Below are 18707 nucleotides of genomic sequence, written 5' to 3'. Positions count from 1 at the left end.
CAGTTATCCAAAGTAGTTGCATTGATTGCTTCATTAACATGTAATGTGAAGATATGTGTGATTTAATTTTACTTAACTTTCCATGGGGTTATTAACTGTGAAAATTTGTTCCAACTCTAGAGTTTAAAGTTTATTGTCTACAAATTTGAATTCTGAGAATAATCATTTCTGAAGTTTCTATCCCCATTGACTTTTATTAACATCCTCTAACTTATTTTTCATTCACTTGTCTTTTTGTTTCTCTCACAGAAAAATATTAAACTCCTAGTGTGTGCCATACACCAGAAAATAATTGAGTAGAAGATAAGGGAATGATGCATATATTTTTGCTTTTTGGAATATTTTTAAAGTTTGTTACCTTCTGATGCTTCCCTTGCTTATTTATTTATTTATTTATTTATTTTAAAATAAAGCAAACATTTATTAAACTGTAATAAGAACATTCCATCAAATTACAAAACCTGAGTAAGAAAAAAAACGGCAAATGCTTAACTGTAGTTGACACTCAAATAAAATTTGCATTCCCAAAATATTATACAGTAATTAGAAAATACCAGCCAAAGCAATATTAGGATACTTCTACGTGCGATCTCAACAAATTTGAACAGAAGCAAATTTTAACAAAGGTAAATTTTACAGTGAAACATAGCAGTAGATTAAGGATCTTAACATGTTCATTTTACTGCTATTTGACACTATGATACAAAAATAAGAGGATTTACTTGACATTTTTAATAAGTATCTCATGGGCTGTTGAGTGCCTTACTGGTGAAAAGATTTAACTGGCTAATCTCATCAATCCATTTTGTACATTTAGTAAGCATCATCTCTGCCCTACATAACTCTTAATGCAATTCACAGCACACAAATGGTTACCATATTAAATACATAATCAACTCGGACTTCTCAACAATGAGGAAATTAGTAAACCATCAATTGGACTGCTTACCATACACTTTCCTCATAACTAAATAACACACAAAAAAATCAAAATAATATTTGTCATCACTCTAAACTATTGCCAGCAACTGACGGAAACTGCCAATTTGCCATATTCATGTTCACAACATGCTAAATACACTCTGCTGTTACTTCATCCATGGAATGCCTACATGCCTAGAACAGAGAATTTTCACCTTCTCTTACCGTGGGACCTGACTTGCAGCCATCTATATTTAGATCAGAACTCCATGGGCACTTGATGAACTCCACCTTTCCATGTTGGCTTCGTTATATGAGAGAGAATATATGGTATTTATTCTTTTGTGATTGACTCATTTCGCTGAGCATAATAGTTTCTAGTTGGGACCACCTGGTTTTGAATAGAATAATATCGTTCTTCTTGACAGCTGAATATGACCCAGCAATCCCGCTCTTAGGAATATACCCAACAGAAGTGAAATCTGCATATGAGAAGGAGATCTGTAATCCTATATTCACAGCAGCACAATCCACAATAGCAATGTCATGGAAACAAACCAGATGTGCGTCTAAGGAAGAATGGTTAAAAAAACTGTGGTACATCTATTCAATGGAATATTATTCAGCTGTCAAGAAGAATGCTTATTTATTTTTTAAAGGCCTTCTTACATGTTGATTTGAAAGGCAGAGAATATAGAATGAATATGAGAATGAGTATCTTCCATCTGTTAATTCACTTTTCAAATGATTGTAAAAGCAGGGAATTCTATTTTGGTGGCAAGAATCAAGTACTTAAACCAACATCATATGCTGTCCAGTTGCATTACAGGGGAACTGGATTAGAAGAGGAGTAATTGGAACTCAAACCAGTATTCCGTAATGAGATGTGGTCATCCCAAATGCCAACAACATTAGCACATAAAATTGCTAAGTGAAAATTCTTCATTCTCAAGTACAGATTCAGTATCATTCTTAGATTCTTCTCTGTTTTGTAACATTCATTCTAGATAATATTCATGTAAATTTCAAACACGTGACTTTAATTCTCAAGTTTGTCCAGTGGTTCAGGCATCTCTCAGATTCTCTCAGTTCTCAATCCATGTATAGTTTATAATCACTTGTATTCTTTGCTGGCATCTAAAGAACCTTTAGCAAATGATAATATGTACTTATCCTCTATTTTTCAAGCAGATACTTCTTTCTGTGTTCCTGTTTTGGTGAATGCATTAGTACCAGAGACCAGCTCTGGCTAACTCGAGAGCTTGTAAAAGATGCGTGGAGTGGCAAGATGATAAGAAGGAGAGATGTGGATCACTATGGCATAATGCTCATAATGGACAACTCAGAAAAGTTGCCTTCTTTATTTATACACAAGCTTTTGCACAACATTCAATTGTTTCATTTTTACTTCATTATAAAAGAATGATTACAAAATCAATCCTAAAAAAACATTATTATCATTTTACTTCAGAGAAAATATTTTCAGCAAGCCATTACTCATTCAAACCTGCAGTGACATGGCTGAAGCCAGGAACTCCAGGGTTGGCAGCACATGCAGTTACATAGTGACAAATGGTTTGCTTATATCCAAAATCAATTTTCACTAAACATAAAGTAATATTACTTAATGTTAAGTAATTAAGAGTACAGAATTTAAAAAAATCTCATAAATGAAAGGAATTTATAAAAGCATATAGTAGGCCCGGCGGCGTGGTCTATCAGCTAAAGTCCTCGCCTTGAACGCACCGGGATCCCATGTGGGCGCCGGTTCTAATCCCGGCTGCTCCACTTCCCATCCAGCTCCCTGCTTGTGGCCTGGGAAAGCAGTTGAGGACGGCCCAAAGCTTTGGGACCCTGCACCGTGTGGGAGACCCGGAAGAGGTGCCTGGTTCCCGGCTTCAGATCGGCGCACTACTGGCCGTTGTGCTCACTTAGGGAGCGAATCATTGGACGGAGGATCTTCCTCCTCTCTGTACATCTGCCTTTCCAATAAAAATAAATCATTTAGGGCCCGGCGGCATGGCCTAGCGGCTAAAGTCCTTGCCTTGAAAGCCCCGGGATCCTATATGGGCGCCGGTTCTAATCCTGGTAGCTCCACTTCCCATCCAGCTCCCTGCTTGTGGCCTGGGAAAGCAGTTGAGGACGGTCCCAAGACCCTGCACCCGTGTGGGAGACCCGGAAGAGGTTCCAGGTTTCCGGCATCGGATCGGCGTGCATCAGCCCGTTGCGGCTCACTTGGGGAGTGAAACAATGGATGGAAGATCTTCCTCTCTGTCTCTCCTCCTCTGTGTATATCTGGCTGTAATAAAATGAATAAATCTTTAAAAAAATCATTTAAAAAAGTATATAGCATAGATTCTTTATTAAATCTTATAATTAATCATGCATTAACTATCATCACCTTCACCTAATGCTGATTCCATTGTTTTTTTTTTTCTTCTGTTAAAGGGCAGTGAAAGGGATCAAGACACCTCAGCCTTTCTACAGAGGTCCTTTACAATAAACTGCCTTTTATCTTTATAAACTGTTTTCTTTTTCTAAATAGGAGTGTCACTATAAGGTAGAAGATTTTATAAGCTGTTTTCTTTCCCTAAATATAAATGCCAATATAAGGTAGAAATGTTAAGCCATTTTTGGGGGTGTTCACATTTGTTTCCCTTTAGAAAATGCCCGATATACTTTCTGATTTCCGTGGTGAGAAACCAGATGCATCATTTCATGTGTTGTAACAGTTCGAGGCACATGGTGAACAAATTCTTTGTACCTCCATGACTGCCATCTGTTCCAAGCTATTATCAAGCCATTTCTTAAGGAAGACATTACTTATATTAGGGAAAGCTCCAGGACAAAGGTGGATACTTAACAGGATGTTTGGAGGCATTGTGGGCTCAGTTGTACTATTGTAAAATTTTAGCTGTGTGTCATTGCCTTACATCGCTAAGATGTTTTTATCATAACATGATTGATTAGTTTGAGGTGTTGCACCAGTTACAGGAATCATCTCACATTTGTAGAAAAACAACAACACCCTCAGGAGGATTCTAAGAAACATCAGAGAGGTGATTGAGTGTCCATACAATGGGGTGAGGCAGCAATGAGGTGACTGGAGACATTCTGCCGGGCCTTGCCTCGCAGCCAGAAACTCCTCATAGCCTTGCTAACCCAGGAGTAGTGCTCATCACACACCCAGGCCATCCAACCCAACTGCATGGCCTCCCGCACATTAATATGTATACAGTCCCTAATAACTCTCTGGACACTTTTAAATGCATTTCACTCTCTTTTCTTATCTAAATATTTCAAAGTGCTACCACTTTTAGTTTCTAAATGGTGTGTTGCCAACCTGTATACAGCAGTCTACCAATTGTTTTTAATGTCTGCTTATTTATTGTGCCTATTTCTAATCTCATAAGGCTATTTTCAAAATAATCTTTGAAAATACACATCTGAACTTGTCTTTTAGCGTGCCCTATTCCTATGGATTCATCACCATTCCCCCTTGGATATGTGGTATTTGTAATATCACCTGCAATGGCATAAATGCTCTGCATTTTCATGCTTCAAACCCTTGTGCATGGTGTTCTCCTCGATTATTGCTTTGTTCTGCCCACTTCAAAAGGATAACATCTACTTACTGTTTAAGATTTACTGCCTCTGAAATCCTCTGATGTAAAACAATGTAATTAAACTTGGAAGATAGTAAGTGAAATAAGCCAGATCCTGAAAGACAGAAACTAACTTATTATGTTCTTGTTTCTAAAACAGTACTTTACTTTGTAGAAAATAGAATTAAAATAACATAAAATTTTTGTGAATATTTTGAATACCCATTGAATGTATAACCTAAAGTATACAGACTTACTGGAAGAAAGCATTTTAGAGTGATGATCAAGAGTTGGAATGTGGGAGAAATGGGGAGATACAAGCTTGCAGTTATAAGATGAATATGCTTTGAGGGGTATAGAAAAACATAGTTGTTATGGTTAATACTGTATTATTTTATTGAAATTTGCTAAAAAAATAAATTTAGTCATCTTTGCCATACATAGTAGCTATATGTGGTGATGGATGCACAGTTAATTTGATTGTGGTAATCATTAGAGAATATATACATATTTTGAAACATATAGTACATGTTGAATATATACCATTTTATTTGTTAATTATACTTCAATGAAGCTTGAGTAAAAGATTATTTTCCTTTAATATGTTTTCTTTAATATCCTCAAGTTGAGGGATTTTCCTCTGTGCTATGAAGAACTATTTTAATTCCCATATAAATTCCCATGTCACCCTTTTGAGCTGTGAATTCTTTATCTTTGCATCCTTGACATTTAACACATTGCCTGATGTATAGCAGAGTCCCAACAATATTTGCTGCATGAATTGTTGAATTAATTATCTGATAATTTGGAGTTTTCCAATTTCAGTATTTCATGATCTTTAAAATCCTTAAATATATTTTGTTCTCTTGCCAGGGTTACAACTCATATGTTACTTCTCTACCCACTTTTACAGACTTGTAAGGTCTTGTTTTTAAATCCCATCTGTGTGTTTCTTCATCAGCTGGAAGGATTTAATGTCTTCTTATTTCAGAAATCTCGTGAGGTTTTTTTCTGGCACAATTAAAGATAGATATTAAATAAAAAGCAGTTCTCGAAGAGCTGAAATCTTTGTCCATCCAGAGAAATCACTAATTGACAATATCATTTAATTGCTTTTTTTTGGAGTTTGTTCAGAATATTAGTATAAATAGGCAACTTGTGAACTCTGAAGCCATTGTATCATCTTTTAAAGCAAAAACAAGCAACTATTTATAGCAGCCACTTACACCCACCTCTTGTTTTAAGATGAGTTACTGGGCTGGTATGGTTGCTCAACTGGATAATTTTCTACCTGCAAGCATAAATATCCCATATGGATACCAGTTCGTGTCCTAGCTGCTCACTTCCCATCCAGCTCCCTGCTTCTGGCCTGGGAAAGCAGCAGAGAAAGGCCCACAGCCTTGGGACCCTGTACCCATGTGGGAGATCCAGAAGTCTCCTAACTCTTGTCTCCTGGTTTCTGATTAGCTCATCTTAAGTCACTGTGGCCATTCTGGGGAGTAACCAGCGGATGGGATATCCTTCTACCCTCCTTCTCTCTGTAAATCTGTCTTGCCTATAAAAGTAAATAGTTTTGTTTTTTTAAAATAAAATGATTTTGCTGTGTACTACATTGCTTATCATATATGATGTCCTTTGGGAGACATATTCTCGTGTTGTGATTTTCCCAAATTTAAACTCTATGGTCTTCCCCTCTTTCCTGCAAAGCTATATAATCTGTGATTTTTGAATTTGCACCAATCTTGGTTTTTCTCCTGCAAGTTTCACAGTCTTGCTCTTTAGGAATATCTGCTCATTGGGGAATCTGTAATTTCCTCGGACAGAGATGACAGATCATAGGCTCAAAACCCAGAATATGTTTATATTTCTAAAATTCCAAGGTCCCTGCAGCATTCTATTTGTTATAGTTCACAGAGAGAACTCTGAGTCACCATGAAGGCAAAAGAAAGCTTTTTCAAACTTAGCCTTCTTTGTACTAATTTATGTTTGAAATATTTTATCTCTCAGAATCTAGCTAAACTTTGACATGGTCATTCTAAATATAAGTATATGTATGGGGTCCAGTCTGGTAGCCTAGTAGCTGAGATTCTCAACTTGCATGTGCCAGTATCCCATCTGGGTGCCGGTTCATGTCCTGTCCACCCCATTTCCCTTCCACCTCCCTGCTTCTTTCCTGTGAGGGCAGTAGAAGGTGACCCAAAGTCTTGAGACCCTGCACTCATATGGGAGATGTGTAAGAGCCTTTGGGCTCCTGGCTTGGGATTGACACAACTCTGGCCATTGGTGGCCTTTCATGGAGTGAAGCAGCCGACGGAAGATTTTTCTTTCTGTCTCCTTCTCTCTGCAAATCTGACTTTCCAATTAAAATAAATAAATTCTTTTTTTAAAGAAGTTTATGTAAGGGTCATTAAGAGGAAATTTTGTAGTAAGTTTGTGAGTATACTATATTATGCAGTTTCCTTCACAAAGTTATTCTTTTATTATGATTCCTCTGAGAGGCTGTACTGCCTTTGTAAACATTAAATTGTTTATTGTCTGTGATTAACATAGTTATTACTGTGAAATTGTGGGGTATAAGTAACTCACTAAGATAATTACAAGACATACAGTGTATTTAGCAAGTTTGGTAATTGTAAATGATAAAACAATTTCAGATTGTTCCTATTTTCCACATCTATTTTGCTTCGATGTTCTGTGTATTAAACTTTGTAAGGGAATTGGTAAAATTGTTGTTATCCCATTTTTTATAAGTGGGGAAAGCATCACAAAAGAATAGGTGAGTTCCATTATAGTGCTGAAACTAGAATTCAGGCCAGAAACAAGGAGAAAAATCATTGCGAGCCTAGAGAACTGCAGCATGCTTTTCCTCTGGTAATTAGTGATTCTGATCAGGGCCCTGACAGCTCGCTGCCCTCCCTGGACCGTACAGAGAAGAGAACCTCCCCAAAGTCTGCATGAAATAGTCGATAGATTTTATTTTCAAAAGGAGAGTAGCAAAAAATACAGTAGCACACGCCGTGTACTAGCTGAATGCAGCATTATCCTGAGATTTCCTAGTTTTGAAAATAGATAAATAAATAAATAAGCATGGAGTTTGTAATCAAAACGTTTATGTTTAGTTACTAGTTATTCTTACCAGTCTCTTAACATCTGTATTACAAACTCATTCCTGAGCTTCTTTCCTCAAAGGATGTTGTGATGCTCAGTGAAATATTACATAGAAGCCTCTTCCATTGTTAATGTCTTTTTACATTTGTCACAACTCAGTAATCAACACTGATGCATTACTCTAAACTATTAATAAACTTTATTTGGTTTTCATCAGTTTTCAGGAAAGTCTTGCTGTTCCAGACTGCAGTCTAGCGTATCACATTACATTCAATTGATATGCATCTCAAAATCTCATCACCTTGGACAGTTTAAGTGTTATTTTCCATTCCTTAGAGGATTTGAAACAAGTGTTATCTAAGGTTTCTTCAATTTAAGGTTTTATGCATCATTATTATTTTGTTAGCATTACTGGTCTAGAGTCATTGGTTTATGGGAAAAATACCAGAGGTGACATACCCTTGTTACCACAGTATGTCACAGGTACATAAAAATCCATGGATGTCATTCATGATATTAAACTTTGCCACTTGTTAAAGTTGTACTTTCCAGCTTTCCCCCCCCATTATTTTGTAGGCTAGTTTTGAGCAGCTGTCACTTAACTGGGAATCTCTTCTCTCTGTAATGCGTTTCATTTATATTAGCTTCAAACTGTCATCTCCACAGTAGTATCCTTTTTTTCTCAAGATAAAACTACTTTCCTCTGTGAAACCTACTTCCATGACATTTTCCTTTGACATTTCTTCAAAACATGTAATTATGCAAAATTATCTCATGTTTTTGTTATCTCATGTTTTTGTTTATAGTGCATTTTTGTTTACATGGCATTCCTCACCAACCGCTTCAGGAATATGAACTTTTGGAGATCAACGTCCTTGTAGAATTATTCATGTTTGTATGCTCAGCATCTAATATAGATGCAGGCATATACTAAGTGCTCAGTAACTTATTATTCAATAAATATCAAAGAAAGAAAGACCCCGGATTAATTTATTAGTCTTTCTGGAAAAGGGAAGAAAGCTATCTGAATTGCAGAACGTTTAACTTAATGGTTTCGACAGCCTTGGTTTAATTTTCACAATGAGGTTCAATGTAATTCTCAGATGCTATGAGAAAAACTGATGAATATTCTTTTTTTTTAAAGATTTATTTTTTCATTACAAAGTCAGATATACAGAGAGAGGAGGAGAGACAGAGAGGAAGATACTCCGTCCGATGATTCACTCCCCAAGGGAGCCTCCAACAGCTGATACACGCCGATCTGATGCCAGGAACCAGGAACCTCTTCCAGTCTCCCACGCGGGTGCAGGGTCCCAAAGCATTGGGCCGTCCTCAACTGCTTTCCCAGGCCACAAGCAGGGAGCTGGATGGGAAGTGGAGCTGCTGGGATTAGAACCGGCGCCCATATGGGATCCTGGGGCTTTCAAGGCGAGGACTTTAGCCGCTAGGCCACGCCGCCGGGCCCAGATGAATATTCGTATAATTTAAACTATGTGCTATTGAACTTACGAATGTGAATGACAGCGTATTTTAGTTATTTATAAGGATATGGTTGATAAGTGCAGGATCTCAGTTTTCATGCACCTGTACCATTTTGGCCCTTGCTGTGAACTGACTCCTTTCCTTTGGTAAACTTTTATCAGAAACTGGTGGAATCAGAAATAATTGGTGCCCTTGGTTTTATCTGTTTATTTTATTGACAGAAAAATGAATCTTACTTATGTAAGCCTTTATCCCATAACCATCTGTTGTAAGAAAGCATTCTTTATTTTCTTTCTCAGGATTTAAAATCTCCACACCAGAGAGATGAAATTGCAGGAGCCCGGGCCTCGCTGAAGGAGAACTCACCACTCCTGCATTCGGTTTGTTCTGCTTGTTTGGAACATTCGGATGTTGCTTCCCTCAAAGCGAGCAAGGACAGAATTTGTGAAGAAATTCAAAATTCCCTCAATGTAATTTCAAATGTTTCCCAAGGCATCCAAAGTATGCCAGGCCCCAAGGAACCTCAGGCAGAAACCCTGGGAAGTGCCCTTGATGAGCTGGAGGTAAGCTGAGAGAGAAACACAATATGGCTTACTGTGTCAGTACAAAAATAAGTGGGTTTCCAGATTCATGTGTTGGACTTTAGAGTATGAGAATATAAAAATTCAGTTATCTAGTCATTCACTACCACCTTCCATATCTTCCAATGAATGCAATAGCAGGAAAATATTCTGTCAGTAGACTTTTGATTATTTCACATCCTTGCAAAGAAGCCAATGGATTTAAATTGCCATTTTTTAGATTGATAGGATGAATTTATTTTACACAGAAAACTTATGAAATGAAGGATTTATGTACAGATATGTATTATTCACATGATTCTATTTCTTCAATGTAGGTGGTCACTGTCTTTTACAAGGACTTATCCTCTAGCAGAAGCATATAAACAAACAAAAACTAAAAACAATAAACATTGCAAATAACCAAATGGCATAGTATGTCACATTGTGAAGATGAGATGCTCTTGAAGGATAAAAGGTGGTTAGCAAATAGGTCAGATGAAATCTTTAACAAACACTTGAAGTTAAGTTCTGTGTATGAGTAATAGTATGCATGCCAACGCATCTGTTGGAAAGAGTTAGGGGGTGATCTGTGGGAGCTGTTAGAGTCAATAAGATCAGTTTGTGAGAAGATGCATGGGAGTCTAATGAGTCAAATATTTTTCCTTTGAATTAAATGGAGATCTATGCATGTCATGTCTCCATAATATTAAAAAATTGTACCAGTGATGCTAGTAGATACTAATACATTGCTAGATTCCCCAGCACGTTAGTCACATAACATTTCTTGATTCCAAAATACTTGCTAAGAATTATTCATCTAATAAACAGTATCAGTATAAAATGTTATTTTTTGTTTATGTTTTATGGTAAAACAGCTTCAGACATAAAATCAGAAAACCAGTGCCAGGTGGTAGTTATGATGTAAATCTAGATGTTCTAATTCCAGAACTTATTTGTTATATTGAATTGTACAAATAGAACTAATGTGCTTAATTAGAAGTCAACATAATTTGTACTAAGATTCTTAATTTATATGGCCCAGCAGAAAAACTACAAATCTAATGAAGTCTAACACATTGGACATATTTGTGAATAAGGCTTTAGCATCTTGTCATGTGAGTCGGGAGAATACTAGGAAGTGTCTAGAATGATGAAGTGAAATTTTCTAGAATAGATGAGCAGGGTTGTATATTACATTTTTCACAATACTAAATAGAATCATATCAGCATCTTAGATGTTGCATCCTATACTCTTAAGATAACAGAAGATGTAAGATTTGTGATTTTTTTATTCTTCTAAGATTGCTTCTAATTATCACTTTAGTTGAAAATAACTGCTATAGGTAAAAAGTGGAAATAGAGAGTAAGAGAATTTGTGTGTGTGTGTGTGTGTGTGTGTGTATGCACATGCATATAGTCTCAATGTTAGTGAGAATAGGCATGGTAATAAACCTTATTTTCAAGAGATGTCCTCTCTGTGGCACACTCACTTCTGAAAAAGGCAAGAGAGAGTTCTTCACATATTGCCCGGAGACTCTAGTAATATCTTAATAGCGTTTGATATTCAGTTTTAGTCAGACATAAGTATGTGCAGCCTAGTACGAATGTCTGGATTTTATATATTTTTATATGCAATTTAAAAATATCTATTGAGGCTGTCTGAACTAGATAAAGCAGAATTTATAGAACATTTAACTTCTTTTAGCTAATTTTGTAAATTAATTGCTTGCACTTTTTATTATTTACAGGAGGCTTTATTGGTAAAAGATTTAGAATAACCTTTGCTCTACTTTGCTCCTGCAAATGCAATACTATGAAATAAATTGATGTAGTAAATACTCTGTTGGGAGCAGGTCTCATTAAATGTTTATAGTGTGGAAATGTATCAAAGTACTTATTCAATATACCATGCTGAAGTTTGGTTGAATTTTTCATTCTGACCTACAGCGTATTAATACCCACAGGTATTAAACCTGAGATTTACTGTTAGATAAAATAGAAGTTAAATGAGGATATTGTGTAGTCTACATTGATTGATTTATTGGAAAGACAGGTATGAATTTGAGGATATTTCTTGTACATTTGTGACTGAATGAAAGTGAGAAGTGTCAAACTGTGAGCTTTGAAAATGTCGTTTAGCAAGAAATTTTGCCAGTGAGAATGTATTTGAAAACTTCATGTCTGTAAAGTTGTAGTTTCTCCAGTACAGAGGGGAAAAGCAGTTGTACTAATCACAATACGTATGAGTTTTCTGAGTCATCATTCTATATAGATTATAATAACAAAGGACATATGCACAGTGTTTTCCTATATCCAGGGTTATTGTGAATATTTGTTTATATTGTTCCTTTTATGTATTTGTGCAAACATCTTCACATACATAATTTTTTGTTCAATGTTGTATCCCCAGCACCTTGAATAACTGTATATACATAACAAGTGCTAGGTAAGTATTATTGAAGGATAGTATGTTAGCACTTGGAAAGTCACATAAAAGGGATGCATTAAGTTGGGAATTAAAATTTGAACAGCTTGAAGGATGAATGAGAAAAACTCTAGCCTGGTAGTAGAAAAAGTTGTCTAGTTTAGCTCTGACTACGTGTGGCACTGTTAAAAAAAGAGTACATCTTGGAAAATGTCTCATTTTTGCTTGTTTTTTTTTTGGCGGGGGGGAGGTAAGAACTGATGTTATTTATATAGCTCTTAAAATCCCAGTTGAAAATCAGGGACCTGCTGTAAGTAAATTAAAATTCTTTCTAAACTGCATCCCGTTTTCAAAAATGTCTTACATGGTTTCAGGGCACACAAATAAGCCATACCATCATGAGTGAGACATTGCCTAAATAATACACTGTAGAACCAGATCTGCAAACACTACTGATATTAAAATTATGAGAAAGCAATTATTAATTCATCTGTTTACTATACCTTATTCTTTCATTTATTTATTGAAAGTACAATGATTTTCTTCAAGGAGCAAAATATTTTCAAGGTTTTTCAGAAGGAGAATGTCTAGTATTAAAATGTAGTAATAATAAGTTTAGTGGCTAGGCAAAATATGGACTCAAGAGAAACAGTGATCTGAAATACTATATAAAGCAGCTACTTCAAGTTCACCAGAGAGGTCAATCATAAATAAACCTTTTATAAAAAAAATCAGATAAAAAACAGTTGCTTTTGATGAGTGAACTCACAGCTAGTTTCTTTTAGCTGCTGCAAAATAGTGAAAGTTTCCTGACCTGAGACAAAATAACAACTAACCTTGAATTCAATACACACTAAAACTGTCTTTCCAGAACATGCATGAAGATGTTTGCCCAATTGTGAATTCACGTAGTTTACTAATAACTTTTCATTGAAGAAATTGCTAAAGCAAAAGAAAAAAATCATAGCATAACGGTGCTAATGCAAGGATATATAAGCAAAAAACCACATAAACATGAGATTGCTAGTGTTTAATTACTCATTTTGTAAAGAATTAATAATGATGTATGCTTCTTATAATCCGAACTTTATAATTAATGTTTCTAGAAACATACAATTAAGGAACCGTGTGAAAGCATAGTACATAATTAAGAGAGTTGAATCAGAGTTAAATATTGCAGTTTTTGTTTATTTAGCGGAAGATAAAATATTAATTTACCTTAGGTATTCATTTAAATGAGCATGTAAAATGTTAAAATGTTAAACTGTAATATCAAATAGGCACAAGGGAAAAATGGAATTGGAAAGTAATTAATCCCAGTCAATCAAATAAAAAAAAGAGGAAGGAAAAACCATATAAAAAGGACAGGTACCAGATAGTATGTGATGATAAAATAATTTTCTTGTGATCATAGTAAATTTAAAAATAAAAGCTAAATTTTGCAAACACTAAGGCTGGTACTTTAGGTTATAAAATGGAATGTAGATAGATGCTTATTATAAAAAGCATGGCTAAGTAATAGGAAGCCAGAAGCTTATTTTGGGTCTCCCACGCAGGTATAGGGTCCCAAGGCTTTGAGCCAGCTTCTACCACTCTCCCAGCAACATGAAATGGTGCTGCTATGGGATGCCAGTGCTTGTAGATGGTGGATTAATTTATTGAGGCATCACAATGGCTCTGAATTGCTCTGCATTCTTACTCTTATTTCTTACTGAATCTACTCTAGTAATTTGAAGTCTTCTGCATTGCTGTAGAGTTAAAATTTTTCTTTGTATTTCCTAGTCATATTTTGTTACATACATTTAAAAAATATATTAATAAGTTCTGAACTTTTTTTAAGATTTATTTTTTTAAATTGCAAAGTCAGATATACAGAGAGGAGGAGAGAGAGAGAGAGAGGATTTTCTGTCTGATGATTCACTCCCCAAGTGACCACAACGGCCAGCGCTGTGCCAATCCGAAGCCAGGAGCCAAGAACTTCCTCCATGTCTCCCATGCGGTTGCAGGGTCCCAAGGCTTTGGGCTGTCCTCAACTGCTTTCCCAGGCCACAAGCAGGGAGCTGGATGGGAAGTGAAGCTGGTGGGGTTAGAACTGGCGCCCACATGGGATCCTGGCGCGTTCAAGGTGAAGACTTAAGCTTCTAGGCCTTTGCGCTGGGCCCCTGAACTATTTTTGACCCTTATGATTTTTTTTCTGGTTGAATTCACAGTTTATCATTGTAAAATATTTTCTGCTTACTCTTTATATTACTATTCTGCTTACTTTTTATATGCCAGGGCTTGTTGTTTATTATTATGATTTATATTTTTCATTTTTTATTAGCCTTTTCATGATGTGCTCTTGATAGTAACTTTATTACTTCATGATTAGAGTACTCAATTTAGTAAGGAATAATTAGTAAAATTGTTTTTATTGTGAAAATGTACTGAAATTATAGAAATACTTAAAGGAAAAAGCTAATACATATTAGAATTTGGATACATTTTACATGTGGAAATGTAGTTCTGTATCTTCCAGAACTCCTATTGCAATGGAGATTGGCAGGTTGGATGTCTGTTGTATGTTTGTGTGTTTTTAGTGGTGTTCATTCTTCTCTTAAAGTTATACAGTCCTAATTTCTGTGGTGCCACTTATATTATCCAAGAATTCCATGATTCTATTGGTGCTCATCTTTTTTTTCTATTTCTTTTTTAAAAATTATTTATTATTTTTAATTCATTAATTACATTGTATCATGTGACACAGTTTCATAGGTACTTGGGTTCTCCCCACCCCTCCCCAAACCCTCCCACCATGGTGGATTCCTCCGCCTTGTTGCATAACCACAGCTCAAGTTCAGTTGAGATTCCCCCATTGCAAGCGTATACCAAACATAGAGTCCAGCATCTTATTGTCCAGTCAAGTTCAACGGCTTCTTAGGTATACCCTTTCTGGTCTGAAGACAGAGCCAGCAGAGTATCATCCTAGTCAATTAAAAGCTCCAACATGGTGCTCATCTTTTAATAGGTATGATAAACACTTAAATATCCTTTAGGATATTAATTATGCCAATTATATTTCTTGTAGGATTCAGTTCTGTTTGTTGCATTTGGAGTCTAATTATGCTGATATTTCTCAAATATTTGCTGATTAGCTACATGCATAAGAATGACTTTGGATTCTGAATTAGAAGTGAACTTTAAAAAAATTTTTTTAAAGGAGTGTTTCATTATTTGAAAAAGTTTCAGAGTGGGGGCTACAGAGAGATAAAGAGGTCTTCCATCGCTGGTGTTTTTCCCCAAGTGACTGTCCTTGCTAGGGCTGGGTCATGCTGAAGCTAGGAGACTAGAGATCCATGTGGTCTCCCGTGTGTGTAACAGGGGCTCAGGTATTTTGTTCATCTTCTGCTGTTTTCCCAGGAGCAGTAACAAGAAGCTAGATCAGAGCAACTGAGACATGAAGTGGTGCTCTCATATGGGATACTGATGTTGTAAGTTGTAGCTTAACATGGCATGTGACACACAGTTCCAAAAGTGAAGGCTTATTTTCCCCCAGTTTAGATATACTAAAATGATTTTTCCCAAAGAATCAATCCTTTTCAGTAAGATTGAGTATTAATTTTGAAGTCACTGTAAGATTATTATTACAGGAATGATAAATCAAGTGGATATATCAAAGTGAAAGGAGTAGGCTAGTTATTTTCACATGACATTACAGGTGTACAATTTATTACATTTATCACTGCATGTAAATTATCGTAGTCATTAGGCCTAGTGTTAAAATCTTGTTTCATATGTTGACGGCATTAAAATATTTTTTGCAGCTATTAGTGATTAATTGGCTTTTTATTTCCTCAAAGTGGATATTGGCTTTTTTGTCCTGTGCTGTAGTTACTTAGCAGATAATCTGTTCAGTTCCTAAAGTCTTTCATTTTAAAGTTCTGTCAGAAATTTAAAATTTTTTACTTCTTTTTTCTGCAAATGGAATTGCTCAATTGTTTTTATTATTAGCCTCATTTCCTTTCCTTTTCTTTCTTTCTTTCTTTCTTTCTTTCTTTCTTTCTTTCTTTCTTTCTTTCTTTCTTTCTTTCTATATGTTTATGTATTTGAAAACGAGACAGAGAGAGTGGGAGAGAACTTAGATTTTTTGATTTACTTCCCAAATTTGTGAAACAGCTAGTGCTGGGCAGGCTGGAGTCAGGCATCTGGACACCATCTAGGTCCCTTGTACATGGCTGGTAGGGACTCATGTGACAGGGCTGGCTTCTGCTGCCTTTCAGGCCCATTAGCAGGAAGCTGAACTGGAAGCCAGACCTGAAACAATCACTCAGGTAGAATACACTGGCTTCCCAAGGAGAGACTACCATCTCTTCACCACAACATCAACTCTCAGCTGGATTCTTCTTCCATCCCCTTCTTTGTGTTTTCTTGCTCCACTTTTCTTACTATAGAGAAATTTTAAAATGTTCTCCATTTTCTTAATTTCTTTCATTTTCTATTGTGAACGTTTACAAATTTAAATGATACATTGATCTCTAGTGAATTTTGAGAAGTGTAATAGAAAATATCTGCTAGTCTCCCAAGTCTCTTCAAAATGTAGAAGGGAAAAATGGTTTTATTATTGGTAAGCATTAAGCTGGAAAATGCTGTGCAGCATAGATAATCCACTAGGACAATTGCAGAGACAGAAAGAAATCTCACCATTTTAAATAGTGAAGTAGACGTAACATGCATGTTGTCAGAATAAATAATGATAACTCCTTAAGAGGACTTGATAGTATTGTTTGCACACATTATTCATCCTAAATGTGCCTAGTAATTGGGATGACCTTCTGTGTTTGTTTTATCTAAAGGAAAATTAAATTTTTATGTCTTTAACATGGCTATAGTTCTGCAATTTGGATAAGCCAGTAGTTCACTGAAACTGGACTTCTACCCTGCTCCCTCTTTCTTCTTCGATGATTACAAAGAGCAGGTTCCCAGGTCCTTGAGAAAGACTAACCTGGATTGAAAATCACCAAAGAAGTTTAATTAACATGGTGGCATTGTGCTATTATTAGTAGGAGGATAAAGTTAGTTGGGATGAGAAAGATTTGGTATGAAAGAAGTGAAGTGGCTAAAAAAAGTAGTTACATGCTTCTGAATATTTAAAAATATTTCTATAGTTTTAGGAGGGAAATTATGTGAACATGAGTATTTGTTATACAAACTAAAATAAGCAATTTACCATTACTATAGCTCTTCCTTGAAAGGTGTTAGTTAACATTTTTCCAAAAACAAAGTTCTATACCTTTGTTTGTATAACAATGTCTATTTCTATTTTTTTAGTTGCAGATACTATTGATAATTAGATTATCAGTAAGGCTACTTTTGCTGTGGAAGATAATTAAGCATGGAATCTTTTTGTTTCTGCCACCTGGAGCACATTTTATGTGTATCATGGTCAGTTTGTTTGGTAAAGCACTTTCTTAGAATAGGGATACCTATTTGACACATGTTCTGAGATTATGCTGAAATTAAGAGAGAAGTAGCCTTTCAGAATCATTAATGTATTTTTATATTTAAAAATTTTATAAAATACAGTTTTTGTTTGGCCATATGAATTCCAAATTTTGTTTAGAGAAATTCATGTTTATTTTCATCAAAGGATGTAGGGGGTTGATGTAAACAATATAAAGCAAACAGATACTGTGCTTTGAGGCACAGTAAGTTGATTGTGGATATGACTGATCATATAGAGTAATAGTGTGCTTCTTAAGTTGTTATTTATTCTTTTTCCATTAAGAATATTGTGTAGTAGGCATGCGATTTCTAGAATTTAGCACCTATATTTTGTTAGTGGCAGATGTTCACTGCTAACTTTAAGATTTAGGCTTGCCTCTACCCACTTGTAAGCTTTAATTGCACATTTTTATATCCATACAAAAATTTGAAAAGCCAAGAGACGTGGCAGGCAATTATATTTTGAAAACCAATTAAACTTTATGCTGTGAGTTGAACTTCAAAATTGTTTTCTGAGGCCAGTAGAAAAGAAAAAATAGTCTTTGTAAATTCCAAAAAGAAACTTTTGGACTAAGATGCTATTGGCTATGAATACAACTATTGCCAACACATTAGGTTTTTTTTTTTAATGAACTTGTTTAGCATTTAAAAGTTAGGACCAAAATATCTTGTGTTTTCCTGCACAATTCTGGACCCTATTCATGAGTGTGTAATCTATGCAGTTGCATAGTACTGGGTAATTAGAAGGGTTCCTTATGTGGTTATGTGATGTTGCTCTTGTGAAATTCTGAACAAGTGGCAACAGTTTGACTTTGCACGCAGCTTCCCGGTATCAGGAAGCTAATTCTTGATAAGTCCTTCTGTTACTTTCTGGTCGATTTGCACCATGCTCATTTCCATCACTTGATACCAGCTCTACCTTGAATGTGTCAATTCAGTTAAAATAAAGCTGAATAATTTAGGATGATTAGTGACATACCTGTAGTTTTACTTAGATTGAAGTTATGTGTTCTCAAAATTTCAGCTTCGTAGATCATGGATAACCACTGATAGTTAATGGGTCAGTTAGCCAGCATCGTCCAAGAGAGTAAAGATCAAAGCCTTAGAGAGAGCAAAAGGAGA

At 35.6% G+C, this 18707-nt stretch overlaps 1 protein-coding gene across 1 annotated transcript in view; it reads left to right on the top strand.

The window, feature by feature from the left end:
- The window catches only part of CTNNA3 (catenin alpha 3), a 1173927-nt gene that overhangs the window by 222574 nt on the left and 932646 nt on the right, over window positions 1-18707 (top strand). The window contains exon 6 of the mRNA XM_058671693.1: window positions 9416-9679. Coding sequence (XP_058527676.1) covers window positions 9416-9679 — 264 coding nt within the window. The remainder of the gene's footprint in view (window positions 1-9415; window positions 9680-18707) is intronic.

Source organism: Ochotona princeps, chromosome 13, assembly GCF_030435755.1.
Source record: "Ochotona princeps isolate mOchPri1 chromosome 13, mOchPri1.hap1, whole genome shotgun sequence".
Lineage (NCBI taxonomy): Eukaryota > Metazoa > Chordata > Mammalia > Lagomorpha > Ochotonidae > Ochotona > Ochotona princeps.
This window is presented reverse-complemented; position numbering and strand designations above follow the sequence as displayed.